The 21,377-nt window shown below is 45.5% G+C and overlaps 1 protein-coding gene across 5 annotated transcripts in view; it reads right to left on the bottom strand.

Moving 5' to 3' along the window:
• The window catches only part of NHSL2 (NHS like 2), a 234,203-nt gene extending 223,131 nt beyond the window's left edge, over positions 1-11,072 (bottom strand). For all 5 annotated transcript variants that reach the window (XM_045383956.3, XM_065538102.2, XM_015443935.4 and 2 more), the window contains exon 1: positions 10,550-11,072. In XM_045383956.3, the coding sequence (XP_045239891.2) occupies positions 10,550-10,829 (280 nt within the window). In that variant the 5' untranslated portion in view covers positions 10,830-11,072. The remainder of the gene's footprint in view (positions 1-10,549) is intronic.
• Positions 11,073-21,377: the final 10,305 nt, after the last annotated feature.

Below are 21,377 nucleotides of genomic sequence, written 5' to 3'. Positions count from 1 at the left end.
ATATGTAAAATAAAAGATGTTTTACTCTACCTCACCATATATTTATCCTTTTTATTAATAAAATAAAATGGTTTCATGTTCTAATTTCCTATGTTTTCTCTTTTTTTTTTTTTTTTTTTTTTGAGATGGAGTTTTGCTTTTGTCGCCCAGGTTGGAGTGCAATGGCGCAGTCTTGGCTCGCTGCAACCTCCAACTCCTGGGTTCAAGCGATTCTCCTGCCTCAGCCTCCTGAGTAGCTGGCATTACAGGCATGCGCCACCACACCTGGCTAATTTTTTGTATTATTAGTAGAGACAGAGTTTCACCATGTTTGGCCAGGCTGGTCTCAAACTCCTGACCTCAGGTGATCCACCAGCCTCGGCCTCCCAAAGTGCTGGGATTACAGGCATGAGCCACCGCGCCCAACCCCTATGTTCTCTTACAATGTTGAATAATATATTGGCCAGGCACTGTGGCTCACACCTGTAATCCCAGCACTTTGGAAGGCCAAGGTGGGAGGATCACGAGGTCACGAGTTCAAGACCAGCCTGACCAACATGGTGAAACCCCGTCTCTACTAAAAATACAAAACTTAGCCAGGCGTGGTGGCGGGTGCCTGTAATCCCAGCTACTCAGGAAGGCTGAGGCAGGAGAATCACTTGAACCCGGGAGGCGGAAGTTGCAGTGGGCTGAGATCGCACCACTGCCCTCCAGCTGGGGGACAGAGCAAGACTTAGTCTCAAAAAAAACAAAAACAATATATATATATTGGATATATATATATACACATAACTTAACCTTGTATTATTACTGCTTACAATTAATTCATCTGTGAGACCATTTTTTTGTCACTTTAATCTAAGTCTACATCATAGCTCATGCTCATTATCCACAAATATAATTTGTAAAGGATTGCGTGTTCAAATAAGTCAGGAAACTGGTTCTCTCCCAGCTTTAACATTTATAACAGGGGTTCTTCACCTAAGCTGCATGGTAGAATCACATGGGAACTTTTAAATAGTACTGTTTCCTGGGCCTCGTCTCCCAGAAATTCTGGATTTATTGGTATGGGGTGGAGCCACAGCATTAGTACTTTTTTTTTTTTTTTTTTTTTTTAACATTTAGGGTAAATTTTACCAACATGTTGTACTGATTACAGTGGACTTTATTTTAAGCATCACTATATCTTGGTCAATAATATCTATTGGTGTACATAATGATTTTGTGTAATTATTAAGAATGTAGCAAAACATTAACAAATTAAAAAAAACTCTCTAGGTGCTTTGAATTGGCAGCCAGAGTCTATATGAGTCTATGGCTGTAATTAAAAAATGAAAAATGCAATCAGACATGCAGTGTGAAGGATTCTACCCAGGGAGATGGCTGGATTGCCTGGTGGCCAGGGCATCTTGTAGACACTGCTGAGGTGTGCTTATGTCCTTGAGGCTGCCTGGCTGTGAGCTCAGGATTTCCTTGCTTCGTATCCATGCTGGTTAGAGTTAGGCATGCTGGGCCCTCAGGCAAACTGCCCAGTACTTTACTGAAACACGCTTAGGTCCCATAAGTTCTGTGAGAAGGTGTTTCTTCACCCATAAACCAGGCTGGTTCTGTAAAACTGGTGAGCTCAACCAGGAGCCATGCAGACGTCCCAAGGGGAAGAAAACAGACAGCCAGCGAGACACTTGGACAAGAGCTCTGCCCAAAGGCAGGGGACGCTGCCTGGCTGTGGGGCTTGCATCCATCCTCTGCTGCTTCATTCAAGCCCCTCCTTGGCAGCCCAGCCTGGCAGGTTCTGTGGTCAGCCAGCACCACATATTCCCTGTGACAATAAACATGTCATAGCTGCCATGATTCTTGGTGGTGCCTCAGCTTTAGTTCCAAAGAATGTTTTCTCCCTTGGTTGGCGAGGCAGTGAACAGATGTCAGTGGGGGAGAATGAAGGGAGGAGTCAGAGGAAAGGAAAATCCTTGGGTTGGGAAAGATGAGCTGACAGCCTCAAAAGCTAGATGCGGCTCCTCCGTGGGCACACAAACATTCTTTACATATTCTGGAAAAGGGAAGAATGGCTGCAATTTGGAGCTGTCTAGGAACATTCTTATTATAACTTCATCTTGACAGTACCCCCATCCAGGGATTTCAACAGGCTTCGTGGAATTTCACCTTCTTAGTATTTAGTGATGGTGTGCATGGTTGCAGCATAGGCACCAGGCATTTCATTAATACATACATTATTTTGGATCCTCACAACAACCCTGTGAACTGGGTAGTGTTTAACCCCATTTTACAGAAGAGGAACTGTGCCTCAGAGACACTAGAGTCAGCTAGTAGGTGCTGGGCCAGTGGGACTTCACCTGGAAGCTGACGATTCCAAATCCAAAGATCCTTTTCCTTAACATGTCATCCATTATCTTTTCTATTTACCAAAAGTAATAGATGTTGATTTGGAAAATTTTAACAAATACAGAATGGTAGAAGGAAAATAATATCACTCATCCCCATAATCCCATCACCCTGAGATAATCATTGTCAGCATTTTGGCATAGGTTTCTCCAGTTTCCTCTTATGTGTATGTGTCTATGTGGGTGCTCTATTTTAGATGATATTGTACACAGTAAATTTTGTCTTTGGTTTTTACTTAGCATTATTTTGTGCATTTCCACGTAGCCTTATAATTCATTTAGAGCATAGCTTTTCATGGCTGTATATTAGTCTATCACATAGACCTAGGAAAATGTATATAACCATTCCCCTATTATTGAATGTTTAAGTTATTTTCCTTTTTCTGGCTAATGCAAATAACCAAAAAATGCAGTGGGGATTCCCTGAACATTTCCCGCCCCCCCCCCCCCCACCAATATCTGATTATTTCTTTAGCATAAAATCCTGGAAGTAGAATTACTGAGTCAAAGGAGACACTCAGTGTATAACAACAAGGCCTGTCTTGCTGACAACTCAGAGATACCACCTCCTGCAAGGGCAGAGAACCGCCCTCGCCTTCAGCCCCCAAGGACCAAGGATGTTAACGTAAGGAGACCTCAGTCACCTCCGGGCCTCCTAGTCTGGGGAAATAATTTGAGTTTGGTATTTTTCAGTTACTGGGGATCAGGCTATAAATTGTCAGGCAGCTAATTACACTGTTCTCGGAAGCAAAGGATTCCAGTCAAAATTAAAACAGCTGATAGATACATTTTTAAAACTCATCTCCTCGAGTCAATTTTCCAAAAAAAAAAAAAAAATTCTGATTTTCCCCTTGATGAATTACAGACGATTCTGAAGAATCCATGCTATTCAGAAAGAAAAATAATAATAAAAGATACCGTCAAGCCTCAAATGTCCCCACTCACAGAAAAGCAGGGGCATAAATAATACATTTAGCTTTGGAGTGCAACTGGATACACAGCCGGGGATACACAGGCAGGTAGACTTTTGCTTTCTCTCTCTTTCTCACTGTGGCTCGGAGCCCCTCCTGCTCTGTCTGGCCTTTTTAGAGGGGCCCAGGGCCTCGCCCTGCAAAGCATGAAGGAGCCGAGTTTGACTGGGTCTCATCTGCCCAAGGATAATGAAAACTTGAATGTTGATAAAGAAAATCCACAGTTAGTTAATATTACAACTTCATTTGAACCATGCATTTTAAACTTCTCAAGACCCTCATATCCAACTCCCTGACAAACAAACAGGATGTGAGGAACTCCCCACCCCACCTCCACCCTGGGGGCTCATTCTGAGTCAGGAGGTGCCTTGCTCCCTCTCCTCCTGAATCACTGGCAGTGAATTCCTCCCCCACACCAGCTCTCTCACATATCCAGGGCTTTGCACAGGCTACTTCCTGAGCCAGGAATTCCCTCCCCCGCCCTCTTCAATCTTCAAGGGCCAGCTCCAGATCATCCTTCAGAACTCAGACATCACATCTTCCTGGAAGCTTTGCTCAGCCTCTGTCCTGAGTAAGGAGTGCCCCCTCTGCCTTGCCCTGGTAGCCTAGACCTTGTCTCCACAGTACTACGGCTCACTGCTCTCCCCACTGGACTGTGGACCTGCATCCTAGTTCTACTCTGTATCCCCAGAAACCAGCACAGGGCAGGGCCCAGAGTCAGGTATTCAATAAGTGTGCAATGGCTAGAAAAAAAGAAAGAAGGTATTCAATCTAACAGGTATTTATTTTTTTTGTTTTGTTTTGTTTTGTTTTTTTGAGACGGAGTCTCGCTGTGTCTCCCAGGCTGGAGTGCAGTGGCGTGATCTCGGCTCACTGCAAGCTCCGCCTCCCGGGTTCACGCCATTCTCCCGCCTCAGCCTCCCAAGTAGCTGAGACTACAGGCGCCCGCCACCACGCCCGGCTAGTTTTTTGTATTTTTAGTAGAGACGGGGTTTCACCATGTTAGCCAGGATAGTCTCGATCTCCTGACCTCGTGATCCACCCGCCTCGGCCTCCCAAAGTGCTGGGATTACAGGCTTGAGCCACCGCGCCCGGCCCTAACAGGTATTTATTAAGTGCCTATTAGGTGCCAAGCATTGTTTTGGGAGCTGGAGACACAAGAGTAAAAACAGATAAAGACTCCTACCCTCAAGGAGCTTATATCTTATTGAGGAGCTTACATTTTAGAAAGAGAGAGAGGGAGGAAGGGAATGGAAGGCAGAAAAGGAGGGAGGGAGGGAGGGAGAGAGGGAGGGAGGAAGGGCTGCCTAACTGCTCAAACCTCCCAAGTTAACTGACTGATACCTAGTGGTCTTGCGCATGACCTCATACAAAGCACTTTACTGCAAACCACTTGTACACTTAATAAACATACCTCCTGTTCGTGGCATTATTAAAGTAGTCTTGACTGTTAAGGTATTGCCATCCTGTGCACTCTAACTTGAAAACTTCAATGAGGGCTTATTTGAGTGAAATCATGGAATTCCACAGAGCAGGGAAGAGCTGATAGCTTGAACCAGGAAGGCCAGCGATTTCCAACTGAGAGTAGAGGACTCTAGAGGACCATAGAGTTATCACAAGAAGTCTGTAAGTTTGCAGATCCGCCAAGCATTGTCTACGGACTGAATAAGCACTACTCTTCATATGCGTGAAGATAACATTATAATGTTTAAAACTGCAAATTCATTTAAAAGCATTGCTAAATTCACAGTAACACTAACAGAATGACAGATTGGTTTTTATTTTTGTTTTTACCATAGCCGATTCTAAAAGTCCAAATTCCATCTTTGGACCCCAAACTGAACTGAGCAGAAGAATCTTCTGGTATGTGATCTAGGGTCCTGGTTCTGGTTATCAGCTCTCCTCCACCTAAATAAGACCTGATACTCAGGACCACACGCTGATGTGGTGGGGAATGAGATGGCACCTACCTCTGCAGCTTGGGAGCTCCTCGAAGGGAGACATTGGGTCTTATTTACCTCTGGGTCTTTAGCACCCAGCACAAAGGTCAGACAGGGCCCAGATGCAGTTGTGCCCACTTTTCAAGGCTAGAAAATAATAATCTAAGGAAAAGATGATTTGAGACCTTCAGAGAGGGAATAGAGCAGCAAAGCCAGTGAGCCTGTTAAGCTACTTGAGCACTGAAGGATAAGAAATCCATACCCGGTAAATGTGTATGCTAAATGCATTTTTGGCAATAATTTTACTTTCCTGTTCCCATTGGTTTTTAATAAAAGGTGCCTTCTGAAATGCCAACTAGCCTCTACAAGAATAACAGAAAATAGTCCGGATGCAGGTGTGTGGCAAGTAGTGTCCACAAGTGGATTGAAAGCTACAAGGGAGAAGAACAGGTATAAAGATGGCAGAAGGATCAAGGGGGATTGCGGCAGTGTCAGGGTCACTATCCAGCCACCCCTTCCCACCTGAAGATCATTTTTCTGGAGCAATTTTCCATCCAAAGAAGACTATGTTTTGCTTTAACAAGAGAGCCTGTTGCCTCACACCTATTCTCTATATGACATAAGTTTGACCTTCCTTTCTCCTCTCCAGCTTCAGCTCACCCCCGGCCACAACTACAGAACCACAGGGTGCCCTCAGTTACTAAAGGTGACAGGAGTTATTTCTCATCCTGGACAAGTTCCAACTAGAGAAAATGCCAAGACAGTGACTCTCGAAGAACAACTGACTTTGAACTTAGCATCACTGCAGAGGGCAGAGCACTAGTCTGGTTGTCAGAAGGCATGGCTTCTAGGTGGAGGCCTCCTGTCACGGACCTCCTGTGTGACCCAGCTGGTACCACATTCCCATATCAGCAGATTAAATACATGATTAGGCCACCAACAGCAGGGGTACAAAAGACAGAGAGGAAGAGAGAAAGAATCTAGTAAGATATTTTAATTTCAACATCCATGTGAGCTTTGAGTCATTTAAAAAGAGTAACATTTTTATTTACAGATTTAGTATTGCTTTCACTTGGAATTACATATGGGGAGGCACTAAAATTTTTTCAGCACTCATGACTACTGAAGGTCTTGATCCAGCTGGGTGCCTTTGGACAGGTACCATCCCCTTTCTGGGTCTGGAATGTCAAGTGTTATGACACATATGGTGGTTAATGACTGAATTGTTGGTACCACACCAGAGAGGTACAGGAACAGATGATGCAAACGTACCACTCTCCTCCTTAAACCTAATCAGTTTCATCAAGGTCAAGGTTGAGCCCAAGAGCCATAAGTTGAATCTTCTCCTATTACTCTACTATTCCAACATCCTGACACTTTTATCACTTTAGCTGTTCATGTGTCTAAAAAAAGAGAGGATTAAATTTCTTTTTTCTAAAGTGGAAGAAATTCTAGTGGACATTTTGGTATCCAAATTTCCAGGGAAGATGTTTTCAACACATGGAAATACCATGAAGCAGACCAGGAATTTCATGGTATTTAAAAAGAAAATGGAAAGTGGGGTGGAGTGGGAAGAGAAAAGAAAATGGGTTTGCTTCCCCCTCCGTACTCTGTCAACTCTCTGTCCCAAGAGCCTCTGGGGATGAAAGGTAGGACAGAGACAAAGTAAGCCCTGGCTGAGTGCCTGTTCCAAGTCCCCAAATTCCTGCCACCCTCCCCACTCCATCTGACTCAAGAGGCCATCTCTTCTCCTCATTAGCAAGGACGGTCAGACTCAGGGTCCACAATACCTCGTCTAATGGCAAACTCGTTGCAGTCCGGAGGTGCTTTTTTTCATTTTTTCATCTCCGTATAGATTTACAACAGTCTATCCTCACACTGGAATTATGATTTAAACACAAATAAACCAGCTGTCCTTTCTGATTTGGAGCCAGAGTTGCCATAAAGTTGGAAAATCAAGAGGTAGGAATTTTACATAAAGATGAAGAGGGAGTTTCCACCATGGACCCAACTGGCTGTATTCAAGCCAAAATAATCGTAAGAAGCAACAGAACATCTTTCCCACAGCAAGTTCATGAGCTGGTGTAACATGATAGTTCTCCAGTGTTGTTAAACATACCTAGAATTATCTAGCCCTTCGGTGACTTCCTTGATGGCAAAGGAGATATTATATCCCTAGGCGGATGGCCTGATTGCTTTTGTAATTACCATCTAAGCACCTACAAACATTATATAGATCTCCAAGGGAGGAGTTGGAAAGCTTAGATTGACTCAGCATATGGTGGCAGGCATGGAGCTATTTCCCAATGGCTTTGACTATACCATTTTTTAGATGAAGAACCCAGCGTACAGACCACAGATGCAATAAAACAGGACACATTCAAAACCAGATGTGGGGGAAACCTCAACTTATAGGCAGGGCCATGCCTAGGGTGTGGCAACTGCCACAGATCCACAACCACAGGGGCCTTCTGCAGTCCTGTGGTCTACCCTCTCCTCCTTCCATCCCCATCCCTCACACCATACCAGTTACAAGAGCTTTTAGGGCAGTCTCAAAGGGGTTCAAGTTACCAAAGAACAGCCTTCAGTGGAGGGGGGGGGGATGTTGCCAGGCAACGAGCCTAGCCCAGTCCACCCCTGTAACCTTGAAGATGGTGGGGGCATGACCCATGATTGTGATTGTGTAGAGAAGCACCTTGAACTTCTCCAGCATCCACTTTCTCCTCCTCCATCTCGATCCTCCTCTCTTGATCCTCCCCCTGCTGCTTCTCAGGGCCTCAGCCCAGCCTGCAGGCTATGGGCCAGTCTGACTTGCCACTACTCAGTCAGTGGCAGCCAAGTTGTCACTGCAGGGAGGCTATATGCTGCTGGCCTGTCAGCTGTCATTCACTCTGGCCATGTTGCTTTCCAACCTTCCTCCCACCTTCCCAGGTTTCTCCTGCCCCATGGTCAGAATAAATAGCTAGAGGAAGAATCTGAGGGAAATCCAGACAGATGGAGGATATGCAGGGTAAAATGCTGACCCCCAGCAAAATGGTCAGTAAGGGAGTGGGAGTCCTAGGAGGAAAACGCATAGGGAAGAAAAAAGGGCAAGACATGACAATGTTCATTTATTTACTTATTTACGGTCAAAATCTAATATTCAGCTTGGTGAACACCCTGTTGAAGCTTATGCCTGAGCAACAAGGGAGTGGCCAGATGGTGCACTGATTATGCTCCCCAACTCTTTTTGCATTTGGCACTTATGTTCAGACCATTGCTGAGAAGGCCTAATTTCAGTGCTACCCAATCACAGCTCCTAAAGAGAAAAGTGTGCACTGAGAACTTCAAGGGGAGTCTAGGGTAGGGCATTAGACCAGAAAATGGAAAATCAGACCTTTTCACCAACTTACAGAAGGTAGTTGTGTTCCATTTATGCAGCAGTCCCTTGGGTGCCTCTGAGCCGTGGGACACGTATATTCTCAAAGGCAAGAGGCCACACCAGGGATGAGAGATGGCCACTCTTGCCATTCTTGAAAACTGCCAAAAAGCCAAACCAATGGTAATTTAACTTAACAATTGTTTCTCCCCATTGCAAGCTATCCATTGCATAAAGCCATCTCTTTCTAACCTAGCAGATCACTGGAGAGGGTTAGGTCCCAAAGGTGACTTGGTGAAGCCTTGCCTTCCCTCCCACAGAAAGGGCTCGCTAATTCAGTGGACAGGAAGGTAGAGTTGAAAAAACTGTCCTTAACTTACCCTACTGAACTCAGTAGGTGGCTCTCTGCAAACTGTGTAGGGATTTTGAAAACTAATCCTCAAGCTGACTTATCAAATTTCCCCTAGACTAATCCTGTAATCAGTGGGACCCCAGCAAAAAACTGAGCCCCTGCCATGCAGAGGTTCCTGGTCCAATGTCTACATACCATCTGGCAGTCATCTGTGGCTTCCACCTTTCTTTTCTAATAGGATCCAGTTCATTTATCTCCACCAGAGGCCTCTGCCATCCACCTCAGAGGTCAGAGACCTTTATGAAGAGAGGTGCCAGGGCCTGACTCCAGTACTTCTGGAAGGGGTGGGGATGGGGTGGGGTGTGTAATGAAGAGGGGCTGACCCAGGCATTTCTTTCCCAAGTTAGCTGGAGGCTTGCACTCAGAAATCAGCCAGTAGTCATCTTCTGCCTCCATCGGAAACTTTCTGGCCACACTGCTACTTCTCTCCCCAGCTTTCTGGAGGAACCGATTGGCCCTGGTACCTGGCATGCCCCAGCTGTAGTCAGCATTTCCAGCCTACTCAGTCCCCTTGCTTTCAGCAGAAGCTCGCTCTCAGAGCAGAAGCCCACACTCTCAGGGGCACTGCATTTCCACAGACAGAGGATTCCCCATGTAAAGTGTTGGGATCCAAAACAGTAAAGGACAAGGGCTCGTGTAGCCCCCTACCCTCTCACACGTCCCGCGTGCTCAGTGAGGGCACCACTGGGATCCAGTGTTTCTCAGGCATGGCTGATTCCTAAAGTGAATGCACTTCAGGAAACTGATAATAACTTCTTTAAATGATTCTCTCCAGCAAATAGCAGCTGGACCCTAGCGGTAGGGGGTAGGGGGTCAGCGAAACCCCGGACATTCTCCCCTCCCCCCCTCCCGGCCACTCCCCAGCACAGCTGCCCAAAACGTGCGGAGAGAAGCAGGCGGGAGGGCGCTCAGTCACTCCTATGAGTGCGAGCCGCGTCCACGCTCCAGCGGGAAGTTGCACAGGTTTAAAGCCAGTAGGCATCACCACCGGTTCCTGCCGCCGCGTAGGTGGCGGTCAGCTCCGACGCGCTTTTTGAAGTGGCCGAGCTCCTAGACAGGAGCAAAGAAGCCAGTGGCTCGGCTATTTGGCTTCCGACGCGGCGATGATGAGGGGGGCGCCGAGGACCTGGGGCTAGGTGGGCGGGTGGGGGAAGTATCGCCCAGGCCGTCCTGGACCCAGCGGGTCCCCCCCCCACCCAAATCCCCAGAAGGCGGCCACCAACCCCAGGGCCGGGAGTCCCAAGGGCACGGGGCCACTCCGGACGGCGCGACCGGGTGAAGAGCAGGAAGTTCCAGCGGTAGGGCGGCGGTGGGGCGGAGGCGGGGCGGAGGCGGGGGTCGGGGAAATGGGATCCCCTCACTCCCCGAATGGAGGGGAGGGGAGGGGCGGAGAGAGGCGGGGAGAGGGTGGGCACAGCGCTAAGCGCCGACCGGCGCCCCCAGAGGCGGGGTAGACGCGGGGCCGCGAGCCACCGGGGCGCCGTTTTTACCTAGCTCTTCCTCGTCCTCCTCCGGGCCAAGCAGGCGGCAGGGAAGGCGGCGGCGGAGGCGCACGGTGCGCCGGTACAGGCTGTCTGTGCGGCGCCCCAGGGCCAGCAGGTGCCCCTCGAGGTCCTCGAGCAGAGCCAACGAGTGGCCACAGAGGTCGGCGAGCTGCCGGAGGAGGCTGAGCGCGGCCAGGTGGCTCACGTCGCTTAGCTCCGCCAGTTGCTGCGGCGGGTTGCGCGGGCACAGGCGCTGGGGTACCACCGTGCGCCTGTAGAACGGCATCCCGGCCGCGGGCGCGGGCGCAGGGGACCAGCTTGGCGGCGCGGCGGACTCACCCCGAATGGCGCCCCTGGCCCGAGCGCCCCTGAGAGGCGGCCCCACCTCCGGGTGTAGCAGGCCCCTGGGCGCGGGCCGGAGAGCGTGCGGGCGCCAAAGACGACGGGCGGGTAGGCTGACTGACGGGCTCCTCGCCTAGAGCGCCGGCTCCCCCGGGGCTGCACACTCGCCGGAGCCACCAGTCCCTCTGACTCTGCTTCGCCGGGCTCCTCCTCCTCCTCCTCCTCCTCCCCCCCGCTTTTCTCCTCCTCCTCCTAGCTCTGCTACTTCGGGATCCCCCCACCCACCTTTTTTTTTTCTTCTGCGGTCAGAGATTCGCAGATTAACGCTTGATCCGGGAGAGGGGGAAAGGGAAGTAGGAGTAAAAAGAGCGAGCTGGAGCGTGAAAGAAGGAATGTCTGCGTGAGAGGGGACGTGAGGTACGGTATAGGATGTGTGCCCCGGTCCTCATGAGGAGCTCCACTCCCAGTTCTGATGGTTGAAGTTATTTTCTGCCTCTTTTGTTAACTTAAACTTTTTCTTCATAATTACCAAAAAAACAAAAACGAAAACAAAAATTCAAGCACACCCGCGCCCACACCAGCGGGTAACCAGCGAAGACCGACCGAATAGTTTGACTTCATTGATCTAGCTTTCCTTTCCCAAACGTACTCGGTGCCACACACTAGCTAGACTAGGCTGTGAATGCAACCTTCTAGCACCCAGGAGCTTGGAAATAAGGACCGAAGAACCAAATATCTTATTCGACTGTTCAGGAAGACAATGTCTCTAGGGAGTCCCACAGTGCCTGGACACTGTAAAGCCATTGGAGTGGATGAATAGAAACAAACCCATTTTCTGGAACAATAGATTCAATTCAGATAGAGGGACACTACTCCAGTTTATGCAAAAAGAGAGCCCAGGGACGCCTCCTTCTGGTAGGGTCCGCCAGCTGGGATAGGCTCTATCCCTGGCCAGGCTGAGCTGCTGGGATGGGTTACAGGAGCGGAGATGTGCTTTCAGTGCGGGCAGCCCTGTGGTCACGGCCTGATTTCTCTCCATTCCAGAAGGCAGAAAAGAGGGGGCACATTGTTGTCCTCAGAAAACCAGAGTACCTGAGCATATGTCCTCGTGCACTTAGGACCTTTCCACTCAGAACGCTTATTTTCAACACACTGAGCTTCCATCTGACTCTCCTCTAACCCACCTCTTTGACTTTGGTGTGCTTCAGTTTCTTCCTTCTCTTCATTCTCTTCTCATTTTTCCTCCTACAAATGTTCACATCCTTATAATCCTTTATAATCTATTAGCAAAATTTTTTTTAAAGAGACAAGATCTACCACTGTCACTGTGGCTGGAGTGCAGTGGTGTGGTCACAGCTCACTGCAGCTTTGAATTCACTCTGGGCTCAGGGGATCCTCCGGTCTCAGCCTCCTGAGTAGCTAGGGCACATGCCACCACACCTGCAAATTTAGTTTTTATTTTTTGAAGAGACGGAATTTCCCTATGTTTCCCAGGCTGGCCTTAAACTCCTTGGCCCCAAGCAATCCTCCTGCCTCAGCCTCCCAAAACACTGGGATTGCAGGCATGAGCCACCACACTGGCGAGTAAAACACTTTGAACAGAATACCTGCATCTACATTAATGATTCTGAGCGTGGCTTGTTTTCATGCATTCCTTCAGATAATTAATTGTCCCCTAACCAGTTCAAGAAGGCTCTACAACTAGTATATTTCAAAATTGCCAATAGATTCTAAATGTTCACGCCACAGAAAAATGGTAAATATGTGAGGTGATGGATATGTTAACTAGCTTCATTTAATCATTCCACAATGTGTTAATATATATACATCAAACGTCACATCATGCCCCATAAATGTATATAATTATTTGTCAATTAAAAATAAAGTAAAAGTGTAATCCGATTTCCCTTTTCAGTATATAGTTGTTTCTTGTTTAGTAAATTAGAACATGGATATTAGAAAAGTTGGGTTCTGATTAAAATAAGAATCAACAAATTGCCAAAAGACTTGTACCCTTTCTGAACTGTAAAATCCAGTTGCAGAATAAAAACCGCGAATTCTCTATTTGGCAAACTCAAACCTGAGCCAAGAGAGCAACTGGCAGGAAGCAGGGACTTGGCTGGACTCTCCAGGGATACTTTTCCTTGACCTATGAGCTGTTTAGACTGATCTCTGCTCTGGAGGAGAAGAAATGAGGTACGAGCAGATTGAAGGAGACTGTGTGGTCAGAGCGTCACTGTCTGAGCACAGCAGGCCTGGGCTGGGCCTGGTCGCTGAGTCTCCCTCACTACTCTGATTCTTGAAGCTGATGAATCTTTCAGAGATCTATAATAACAAGCCCAATTCCAAGCAAACCAGCTTTGGCCCTACCCCCTTTCCCCCAGCCTAGTCTGCTCACTCCAGCCTCATCAATGAGATGGCCCTGGCTTTCGTCAAGGAAACATCAAGTACTTGCAACGGAGTCACTTCACAGCAGAGCTCCTCCTCCCTTGCCAGGACTAGAGTGGGTCTGCATGTATGATGGAAGAAGCCAAGGGAATATAAGTTGTCACCTTGCTTCTTATCCAGTCTCTTCCCAACAGGAAAGGTCTTGGGTTCAAGAGGTGGGCAGAGATGCAGAAAGCCTCAGAGGAAGGAGTGCAGGGAGCCAGGCTCTGGTATGTGGAGGGAAAGTTAGAGTTCTTGAAATACCATGCTCCGGCCAAGCTGGCTGGGCAGGAAAGCAGCTGGAGTAAAGTGTCCTCTCCTGTGCTCCCATGTCACTCTCTAGCACAGCATCTGGCACAGTGTACTGTAGGGTGATATGAACATCCTTGTTTAATAGTAATACTAATATTCCTTTGTAATAATATTGTCTACCCCACACGATTGTTAGCTGCATGGGAGCAGGAACCACATCTGTTTTGTTCACTGCTGTATGCCCAGTGCCAAGCCCAGTGATGGGTACACAATAGGTACTCTGAAAATGCCTGCTGAATGAATGAATAAATGGAGGATTATAGGCAGAGCAAGATATGAAGAGCCTTACTAAAGAATTTAACTCAGCCGAAGGGTCTGCAGAGAGTCATTGTGGATTCTGGAGTAGAACATTGCCTGACACAAGGAAGGAAGTGCTTAAGAACTTTTAATGTGGAGACCAAGGTTGCTATGCCCCACCTGCACTCATATCTCCAGGGCCAAGTAGCCAGATAGTGCTCCGTGAATTCAACATTTGCTTTGATTTGCCTATAAACCTTGGCATTTCACATTCAGAAGGAGAGAGAGAAAATGAAGGTGCAAAGAAGAGATGGGGAGACCCTTGACAGCGAAACCAGACCTGAAAGTGCTGGATGCTTCTCACGCACCCACCAACTCCCATGCTCCAGGCCTGCAGCAGTTCATCCTGACACCAGATTTGGGAGTTGCAATCTGAGCCTAAGCTTAAGCACCTGTGGAATCAGGTGTGGATCTCACTTAGAAACAGAGACAGAAAGAGTAGCCAGAGAGGCAGGAGGAAGTGGGAGCGTTGACCACTCAAGACCAGTAAGGCCTCTGCGTTCCTTCCCATCTCCCAACCTGCCTTCCTAGCTGCTGCTAAGAACCTAGAATTTCAATAAAAATGAACTTGAAAGAATAAATAAGTGACAAAGGATATGCATTTATCCTTCTTTGAGCTGGCAGTTTCCACAGCTGCAAAATGAAAATTTATGAGCAAACCTCTTGTAACCTACCCAGCTTCCCTTGTAACCTACCCAGCCCTCAGTCTTATTTCAGGATGAGAAACAAGAAAACTGCCTCCATGTTGCCACCTCTCAAATATGCCAGATAGTAGCAACTTGGTGGCTAAGAAGGGATGTGGACTTTCTCTTTGATATTCCTCTACAGTCAATTGTTTTATCTAAGTGTTTTTTTTTTTGTTTGTTTGTTTGTTTTCTGGTTTTAGGGACAAGGTCTTGCTATGTTGCCCGGACTAAACTCGAACCACCGGGCTCAAGCAATCCTCCCAAGTAGCTGGAACTATAGGCTTGCACTGTGTTTTAGCTAAGTTTTAAGACTATATCTTCCACCCCACACCCTCTTGCCATGAGACTCAATAAAAATATATATACAACCAGTAGGGATATGAAAAGGCTGCTCGTTAATCCCAACTCTAACATTCTGTTCTATGGTTCTAAGTGTCTGTACCAAGAGAAATTAACAAGAATTGGCAAATACTAGATTGAATCGACTCTCTTTTTAAATGTCATTTACCCTTTTTGGTATAAATGCATGGCTCTGCAGTTAAGAATACAATTAAACTCTCTCTTCTTAGATAGGTAGCCCAGTAGTCCAAAGAAATCGAACTGGCAGATTTTCAGTCAGACAGAGCCTATAATTCAATTAACAATGCAGACAGTATCAAGGCTAATCACTCTGAAAAGAGAGAGATTTGTGGATTGAGTTTATCTATAATGATTATTAACAATTTATCAAAATAAATATAAAATTTGATAAATTATTAATGAAGCATGCAAAGTTAAAAGAGTGGGTACACTGAGTGGATCCGTGCTACAAGATTTGAGAGGAAAGTGCATGCTTCTGCCCTAGAGGCAATAGAGCTTCGCTGAGCGGGAGGGATGTAACCCTAGCGCTGGGCCTCCAAGGGTGAACTGGAAACTTACATGGCCTTCAATCATCTCCTAGGGCAGTAAGCGTGTGAGCCAAAGATGGCTCAAGGTCCTAAAATAAATTCCTTTCAGTCCAGTCTCAATGCTTCACACACATGGGGCAAACCCTTCAAGAATTCCATGAGGAAATAAACCTTTATGTCAAAAATAAACTTTGATGTTGTTTGAACTTTGGCCCTGACTCTGAGCCCAGGCTGAGACTTCGAAAAAAGGCTTGTGGCATTTTGAAGGAAACTATGGGAGATTTCAGCAGAATGTGAACAAATTCTTTTTCAGTCCCTCATCTTCGTGTCCTATGTACATCCTCCCTCATCACCAATCCTTCGCCTGCCACCCAACCGTCATGTTTTACCCGCTCTGTCTTGTTAGGATGAGACTATAATTAGGAACATTTGAATGTTGTTGCATTTAATAGGTAATTTTATCTTAACATGCTTTACGCAAGAAAAATCATATTAAGCCACTCCCTGACTATCCTACTCTTGACTTGACAACCACCATTCCTTCTCTGCAAACCTCTGTCTCCCCACAAAATCCCAAAGCAGTAAGTAAAAGTCCTTAATCCTCCCAGAATGGGCTATGTATGCCACATAATGACATGTCTTCAATGTGTTTGATATTAAGGCTAGATTTAGGTAATAACCATGTCCATGTACAGCATTACATTGGGTGTTGTCTTAGTCCATTTGGACTGCTGTAACTAACTGCTGTAATCAACTGAGTGGCTTATAGATAAAAGAAATTTATTTCTCACAGTTCTGGAAGCTGGGAACTCCAAGATAAGGTGACAGCGATTCAATATCTGTTGAGAGCCTACCTCCTGGTTCATAGGTGTTGCCTTCTTGCTGTGTCCTCACATGGTGGAAAAGGGCAAGACAGCTCTCTGGGGCCTCTTTTATAAAGGCACTAATCCCATTCATGAGGGTCCCACCCTCATGACCTAATCACCTCCCTAAGATTCCACCTCCCAATATCATTTTATTGGGAATTAGGTTTCAACATGTGGATTTTGGATGGAACACAAACATTCAGCCCATAGAAGAGGTTGTTATATAGGTCAGGACTTTGTGATTAATTATGGAGAAATACTGAATCTGAATAACTAACATGTCAGTTTTATCAAGCACCCAAATATGGTTAGATACGTGATCAGTCTTCCCTCTCTATAGGAAGCTAGGCAGCAAAATATAGTGATAACAGCCAAACGCAGGCTTTGGAGATACACTGATCTGATTTCAAATCCCCAGCTCCATTGCTGGCTGTGTGTCTTGGACAGGTTACTTATACTCTGGGTGCCTCAGTTTCCTCATCCATAAAATGGATGTGGCCAATATTCAATTAGTGTGTGTGAGTGTGGCTGTACTGATTGTCTATAGGTGTCCATCCTGCTTAGCTAGGGCCTATGCCATACATTAAATATTATGAATATCACTCCTAAAAATGGGGATAACAGTGGTACTTACCTTATAAGATTATTCTGAGGATTACATGAGATAATGTTCATAAAGTGCTTAGCACTGTGCTTGGCACATAGGAGGCACTCAAGAAATGTTAGCTCCTATTATTAGCAGTATAGATAGTAGTTTCTTACTTATAAAAAGGAAGGGACATTTTTTTCTCCCTTCTCCATCCTGGGCCAACATAGCCTCAAGTCCTTACTTCAGAGTTTCTGAAGAATTTATTATAATCAGGAATAGTCTAGATCTTGTCTCTTGCCAAATTACCTTTTAATTTGTCATCGGCTTTCCGACATTCAGGTTGTCTCAACTTCTTTATCAAGCCTTTCTCAGCCAAATTAGTAAGATGTATTAGGTTAAACTGCATTACAAACTTGTGGCAACAACAAGTGCTGGTCCTCATTTGCTTCTTTATGTCTGGGTTGTCCCACTCCCAATCATCTTAGCTATATCTTAAATAAGTAGGATTCTATTGATTGCTCTCTAGCCCGGAATCATTGCCTTGGACAATCTAAATGGATGTTTGCTCAACTCCTTAGTAAGCCCAGTTTCTGGACTTACCCAGAGAACAGTCACTAAGTATCTTAGATGAGTTTACATATTTACATTAAAAATGACTATCTCACCACTTTATGCAATTGCAGGATCAATTGCATATATTATCAATTGCAGACAATAAAATATTATCCACCACCAAAACACAGTGAGCTTTCTTATTCCAAAGGGAAATAGATTCCATTTTCAGTCACTATCAAAGCACACCAACTGAATATCTGCCTTGTCCATTTTATGGATAAGTAAACTGAAGCACAGAGAGTATAAAGTAATCTGCCCAAGAAACACCAGCCATGTTGGTCTTGGCCTTGTGTATGCTAGGATGCTTTGGCTGTAAGCGACAAAAAGCACAACTCAAAGTTGACAATAAGGACACTTATTATCTCATAAAATAAGAAATAAAGGGTAGGCACTAAGTTTGGTTAATTCAGATGCTTGACAACATCATCCAAGAGCTAGGTTTTCTGTCTTTCTGCTTTGCCATCATTGGCATGTTGGCTTTATTCCCAGGCTAGATGCCATTTAGGGACTGGGGAAATATACTTCTTTATATACATCCAGAGGAAGAGAATTAAAAAAGCACTCTCCCAAACATGGAATAAATATTTCCCCCCATTTTCACTGGACAGATGCCCATCTTCAAACCATTTTCTGTCATCAGGGGAATGTATTGACACATTCTTATCAGCACACACATGGAGCCAGGTGTGGAATGGATACCTGTACAAAAGTGAGGTTCTGTTAGGAAGGAGGAAAGCCCAATGACTGAGTGCAGCAAGGATACTAAGACAGGTCTATTCCAGGGAGAAATGGGACTCTTCTGATGGTCATTCTTGGCTTGAGGATAAACTGACAGCTCAAGGATTCCTCATAACTGACCCTGATGGGCCTCTTACCCTCCCCCGGTTCCCTCCACATATTTTCTCAGGAACTTTCCTGATACATTTCTTGCACATCTAATCCTGTCTTGATATCTGCTTCTCAGAGGACCCAGGCTCAAACAATCACCAATCAACCAACTCAATAAACTCTTCTCCATCCCTATTATACTGGACATCTCCGTAGCATTTGACAATGATGACCACACCCACATTCTTCAAATTTCATCCTGCCCTTCCTTCCTTCCTTCCTTCCTTCCTTCCTTCCTTCCTTCCTTCCTTCCTTCCTTTCTTTCTTTCTTTCTTTCTTTCTTTCTTTCTTTCTTTCTTTTTCTTTCTTTCTTTCTTCTTTCCTTCCTTCTCTCTTTCTTTTTCTTTCTTTCTTTTTTCTTTCTTTCTCTTTCTAATCTCTTTTTTCTTTATTTCCTTCTTTCTTTCTCTGTCTTCTTTTTTCTTTCTCTTTCTTCTTTTTTCTCTTTCTCTTTTCCTTTCATTCTTTTTTCTTTCTTTCTCTTTCCTTTTTTCTTTTTCTTTCTTCTTTTTTCTTTCTCTTTCCCTTCCTTCCTCCCTCCCTTCCTTCCTTTCCTTCCTTCCTTCCTTCCTTCCTTCCTTCCTTCCTTCCTTCCTTCTTTCCTTTTCTCTTTTCTTTTCTTTTCCTTTGAGAAGGGGTCTCATTCTATCACCCAGGCTGGAGTGCAATGGTGCAGTTATAGCTCACTGAAGCCTCAAACTCCTGGGCTCCAGCGGTCCTCCTACCTCAGCCTCCCAAATACCTTCACATTCGTAATGCTACTATATCCTGACTCTTCCTAGCTCTCTAATAGCTTCGCTTGCTAATCCAGGTTTCAGTTCCAGCCTTCTTGCTGGGAAACAATTTCCCATTGTTCTCTTATGCTTCTACATATCTTGCAAGCAGAAGCACTGCCTGCCTTTGTTCCAAACTACCTTTTTAATGATGTTTGTATAGTGAACAGCCTTAGAAGATAGAAAAAATGTTGTTGCCCTCCAGATCAAATGTGCTCACCTTCCAGCATAATAAAGATTATGTCTTGTCTCCCTCCAGAATAAAGGGCAACTATGCTTACTGCTTATTACAATAAAAGATTCAGATTCCCCAAGCTCAGAGTTCTTCTCCCGTAATGCTACCCACTATATGTGCAGGTGACACCTGGCCTTCTTTGTGTTGCTCTATGGGAATTGGTACTCAGGAAACCAGCATCAGAAAATATGAATACTCTGGCTATGCTATCATTGTAATAAAGTCGTTTGTCTCTGATCCAGCAGTCTCATGTCTCCTGCAAACATCTATGAAACTACGACAGGCTAACTTGTTAGCTTGCAAATAAAGTAAAATTTCACACTCCTCACAATTCTTGCCATCTTTTCTCATCTCATCTGACACTACACTCTACTTAATCAACTCATGATTGTGAGAGGTTAAGAGTACAATGATCTATCCTCCAGCCTCTATGTTACTATAGCCTAGAGTGAAGAGGGGACTCCAGAATTCCACAAGCTCCTAGTAAGAAACCTATGACTTTGTATTGGGGAAAGAGAAGTAATCAGTCTTTGGGGAGATTACTGGACACTGGCTCTGAACTGACACTAATTCTTGGTGTCCCAAAATATCACAATGGTCCACTAGTCAGGCTAGAGGTTGGCGGAGGTCAGGAGATTGATGGGGTTTTAGATCAGGTCCAACTTGCAGTGGACCCACTGGGTTCCCAAACCCACTCTGTGGTCATTTCCCCATTTTCAGAATGCATACTTAGAAGAGACATATTCTGCAACTGACAGAATCTTTACATTATTTCCCTGATATTTGGAATGAGGGCTATTACATTAGCCCTCATTTGGAAAGGCCAAATGGACACCACTAGAACTGTCTCTGTCTACAAAAACAGTAAACCAAAAGCAATATTGCATTCCTGGAAGGGCTGCAGAGATTAGTGCACTATCCAGAATGTGAAAGATTCATGGGTGGTGATTCCCATTACTTCTTCACTCAACACACCTATTTTGCCTGTCCAGAAGACAATTAGATCTTAAAGAATGACAGCAAAATAAATCAGGTGGTGAATCCAGTTGCAGTTGCTTTTTCATATGTTGTTTTGTTGCTTGAGAAAATTAACATCTCCTCTGGTAACCTGGTATGTAGCTACTAATATAGTGAATGCTTTTCTCTATGCCTGTCAACAACGACCACCATAAGCAACTTGCTTTCCGCTGGCAAGGCCAACAATACCCCTTCACTTCAGAGGATGTTGAGACTTTTTCCCCAAGACCTAAGAATCTGCACTGTGATTTACCTACAGAGATATGCCAGAGATTCTAGAGTGTCTATTTGCTATTGCCACTGAACACACCATCACATCTGCTGGAGCATATGACCCAAGTGGCAGAGCAGCTTGCAGTGCAGCCTTGACCTATTACCAAGCCTTCTCTTGTACCTCAGGGGTAAATCTATTCATTCTCATGTCCACAAGAAACTTTATTGCCTTTCCTTTCTAATGAATATTATACTGGTCCCTAAAATTGATGATGCTATCCTGACTAGACCTTGTGAGCAGGAAGTAGCAACTACTCTAAACAATGTGGTAAGACATTTGTGTGCCAGAGAATAGGAAACAAATCCTACAAACATTCACAGGTTTCCATCTCAGTGAAATTTCTAGGGTTCCAGCAGTGTTGGGGGATGTCGAAACATTCATTCTAATGTAAAGGATAAATTATTGCATCTGGCCCATCCTACCACCAAAAGAAACACCAAGTGCAGGGGATTTTGGAGGCAACATATACCTCATGGGGTGTGCTTCCTTTACCAAGTGATTTTAAAAACTGTTTTGAGTGACACCGTGAACAAGAAAAGGCTTGGCAACACATCAAGCTTGCAGGTACAAGCTGCTCTGCCATTTCACGCATACACTCCAGCAGATCTGATGGGGTGTTCAATGTC

The sequence above is a fragment of the Macaca fascicularis genome, chromosome X, assembly GCF_037993035.2.
Source record: "Macaca fascicularis isolate 582-1 chromosome X, T2T-MFA8v1.1".
Classification (NCBI taxonomy): Eukaryota; Metazoa; Chordata; class Mammalia; order Primates; family Cercopithecidae; genus Macaca; species Macaca fascicularis.
Note: the sequence above shows the minus strand (reverse complement) of the source record. Positions and strands in the feature narration are given on the sequence as shown.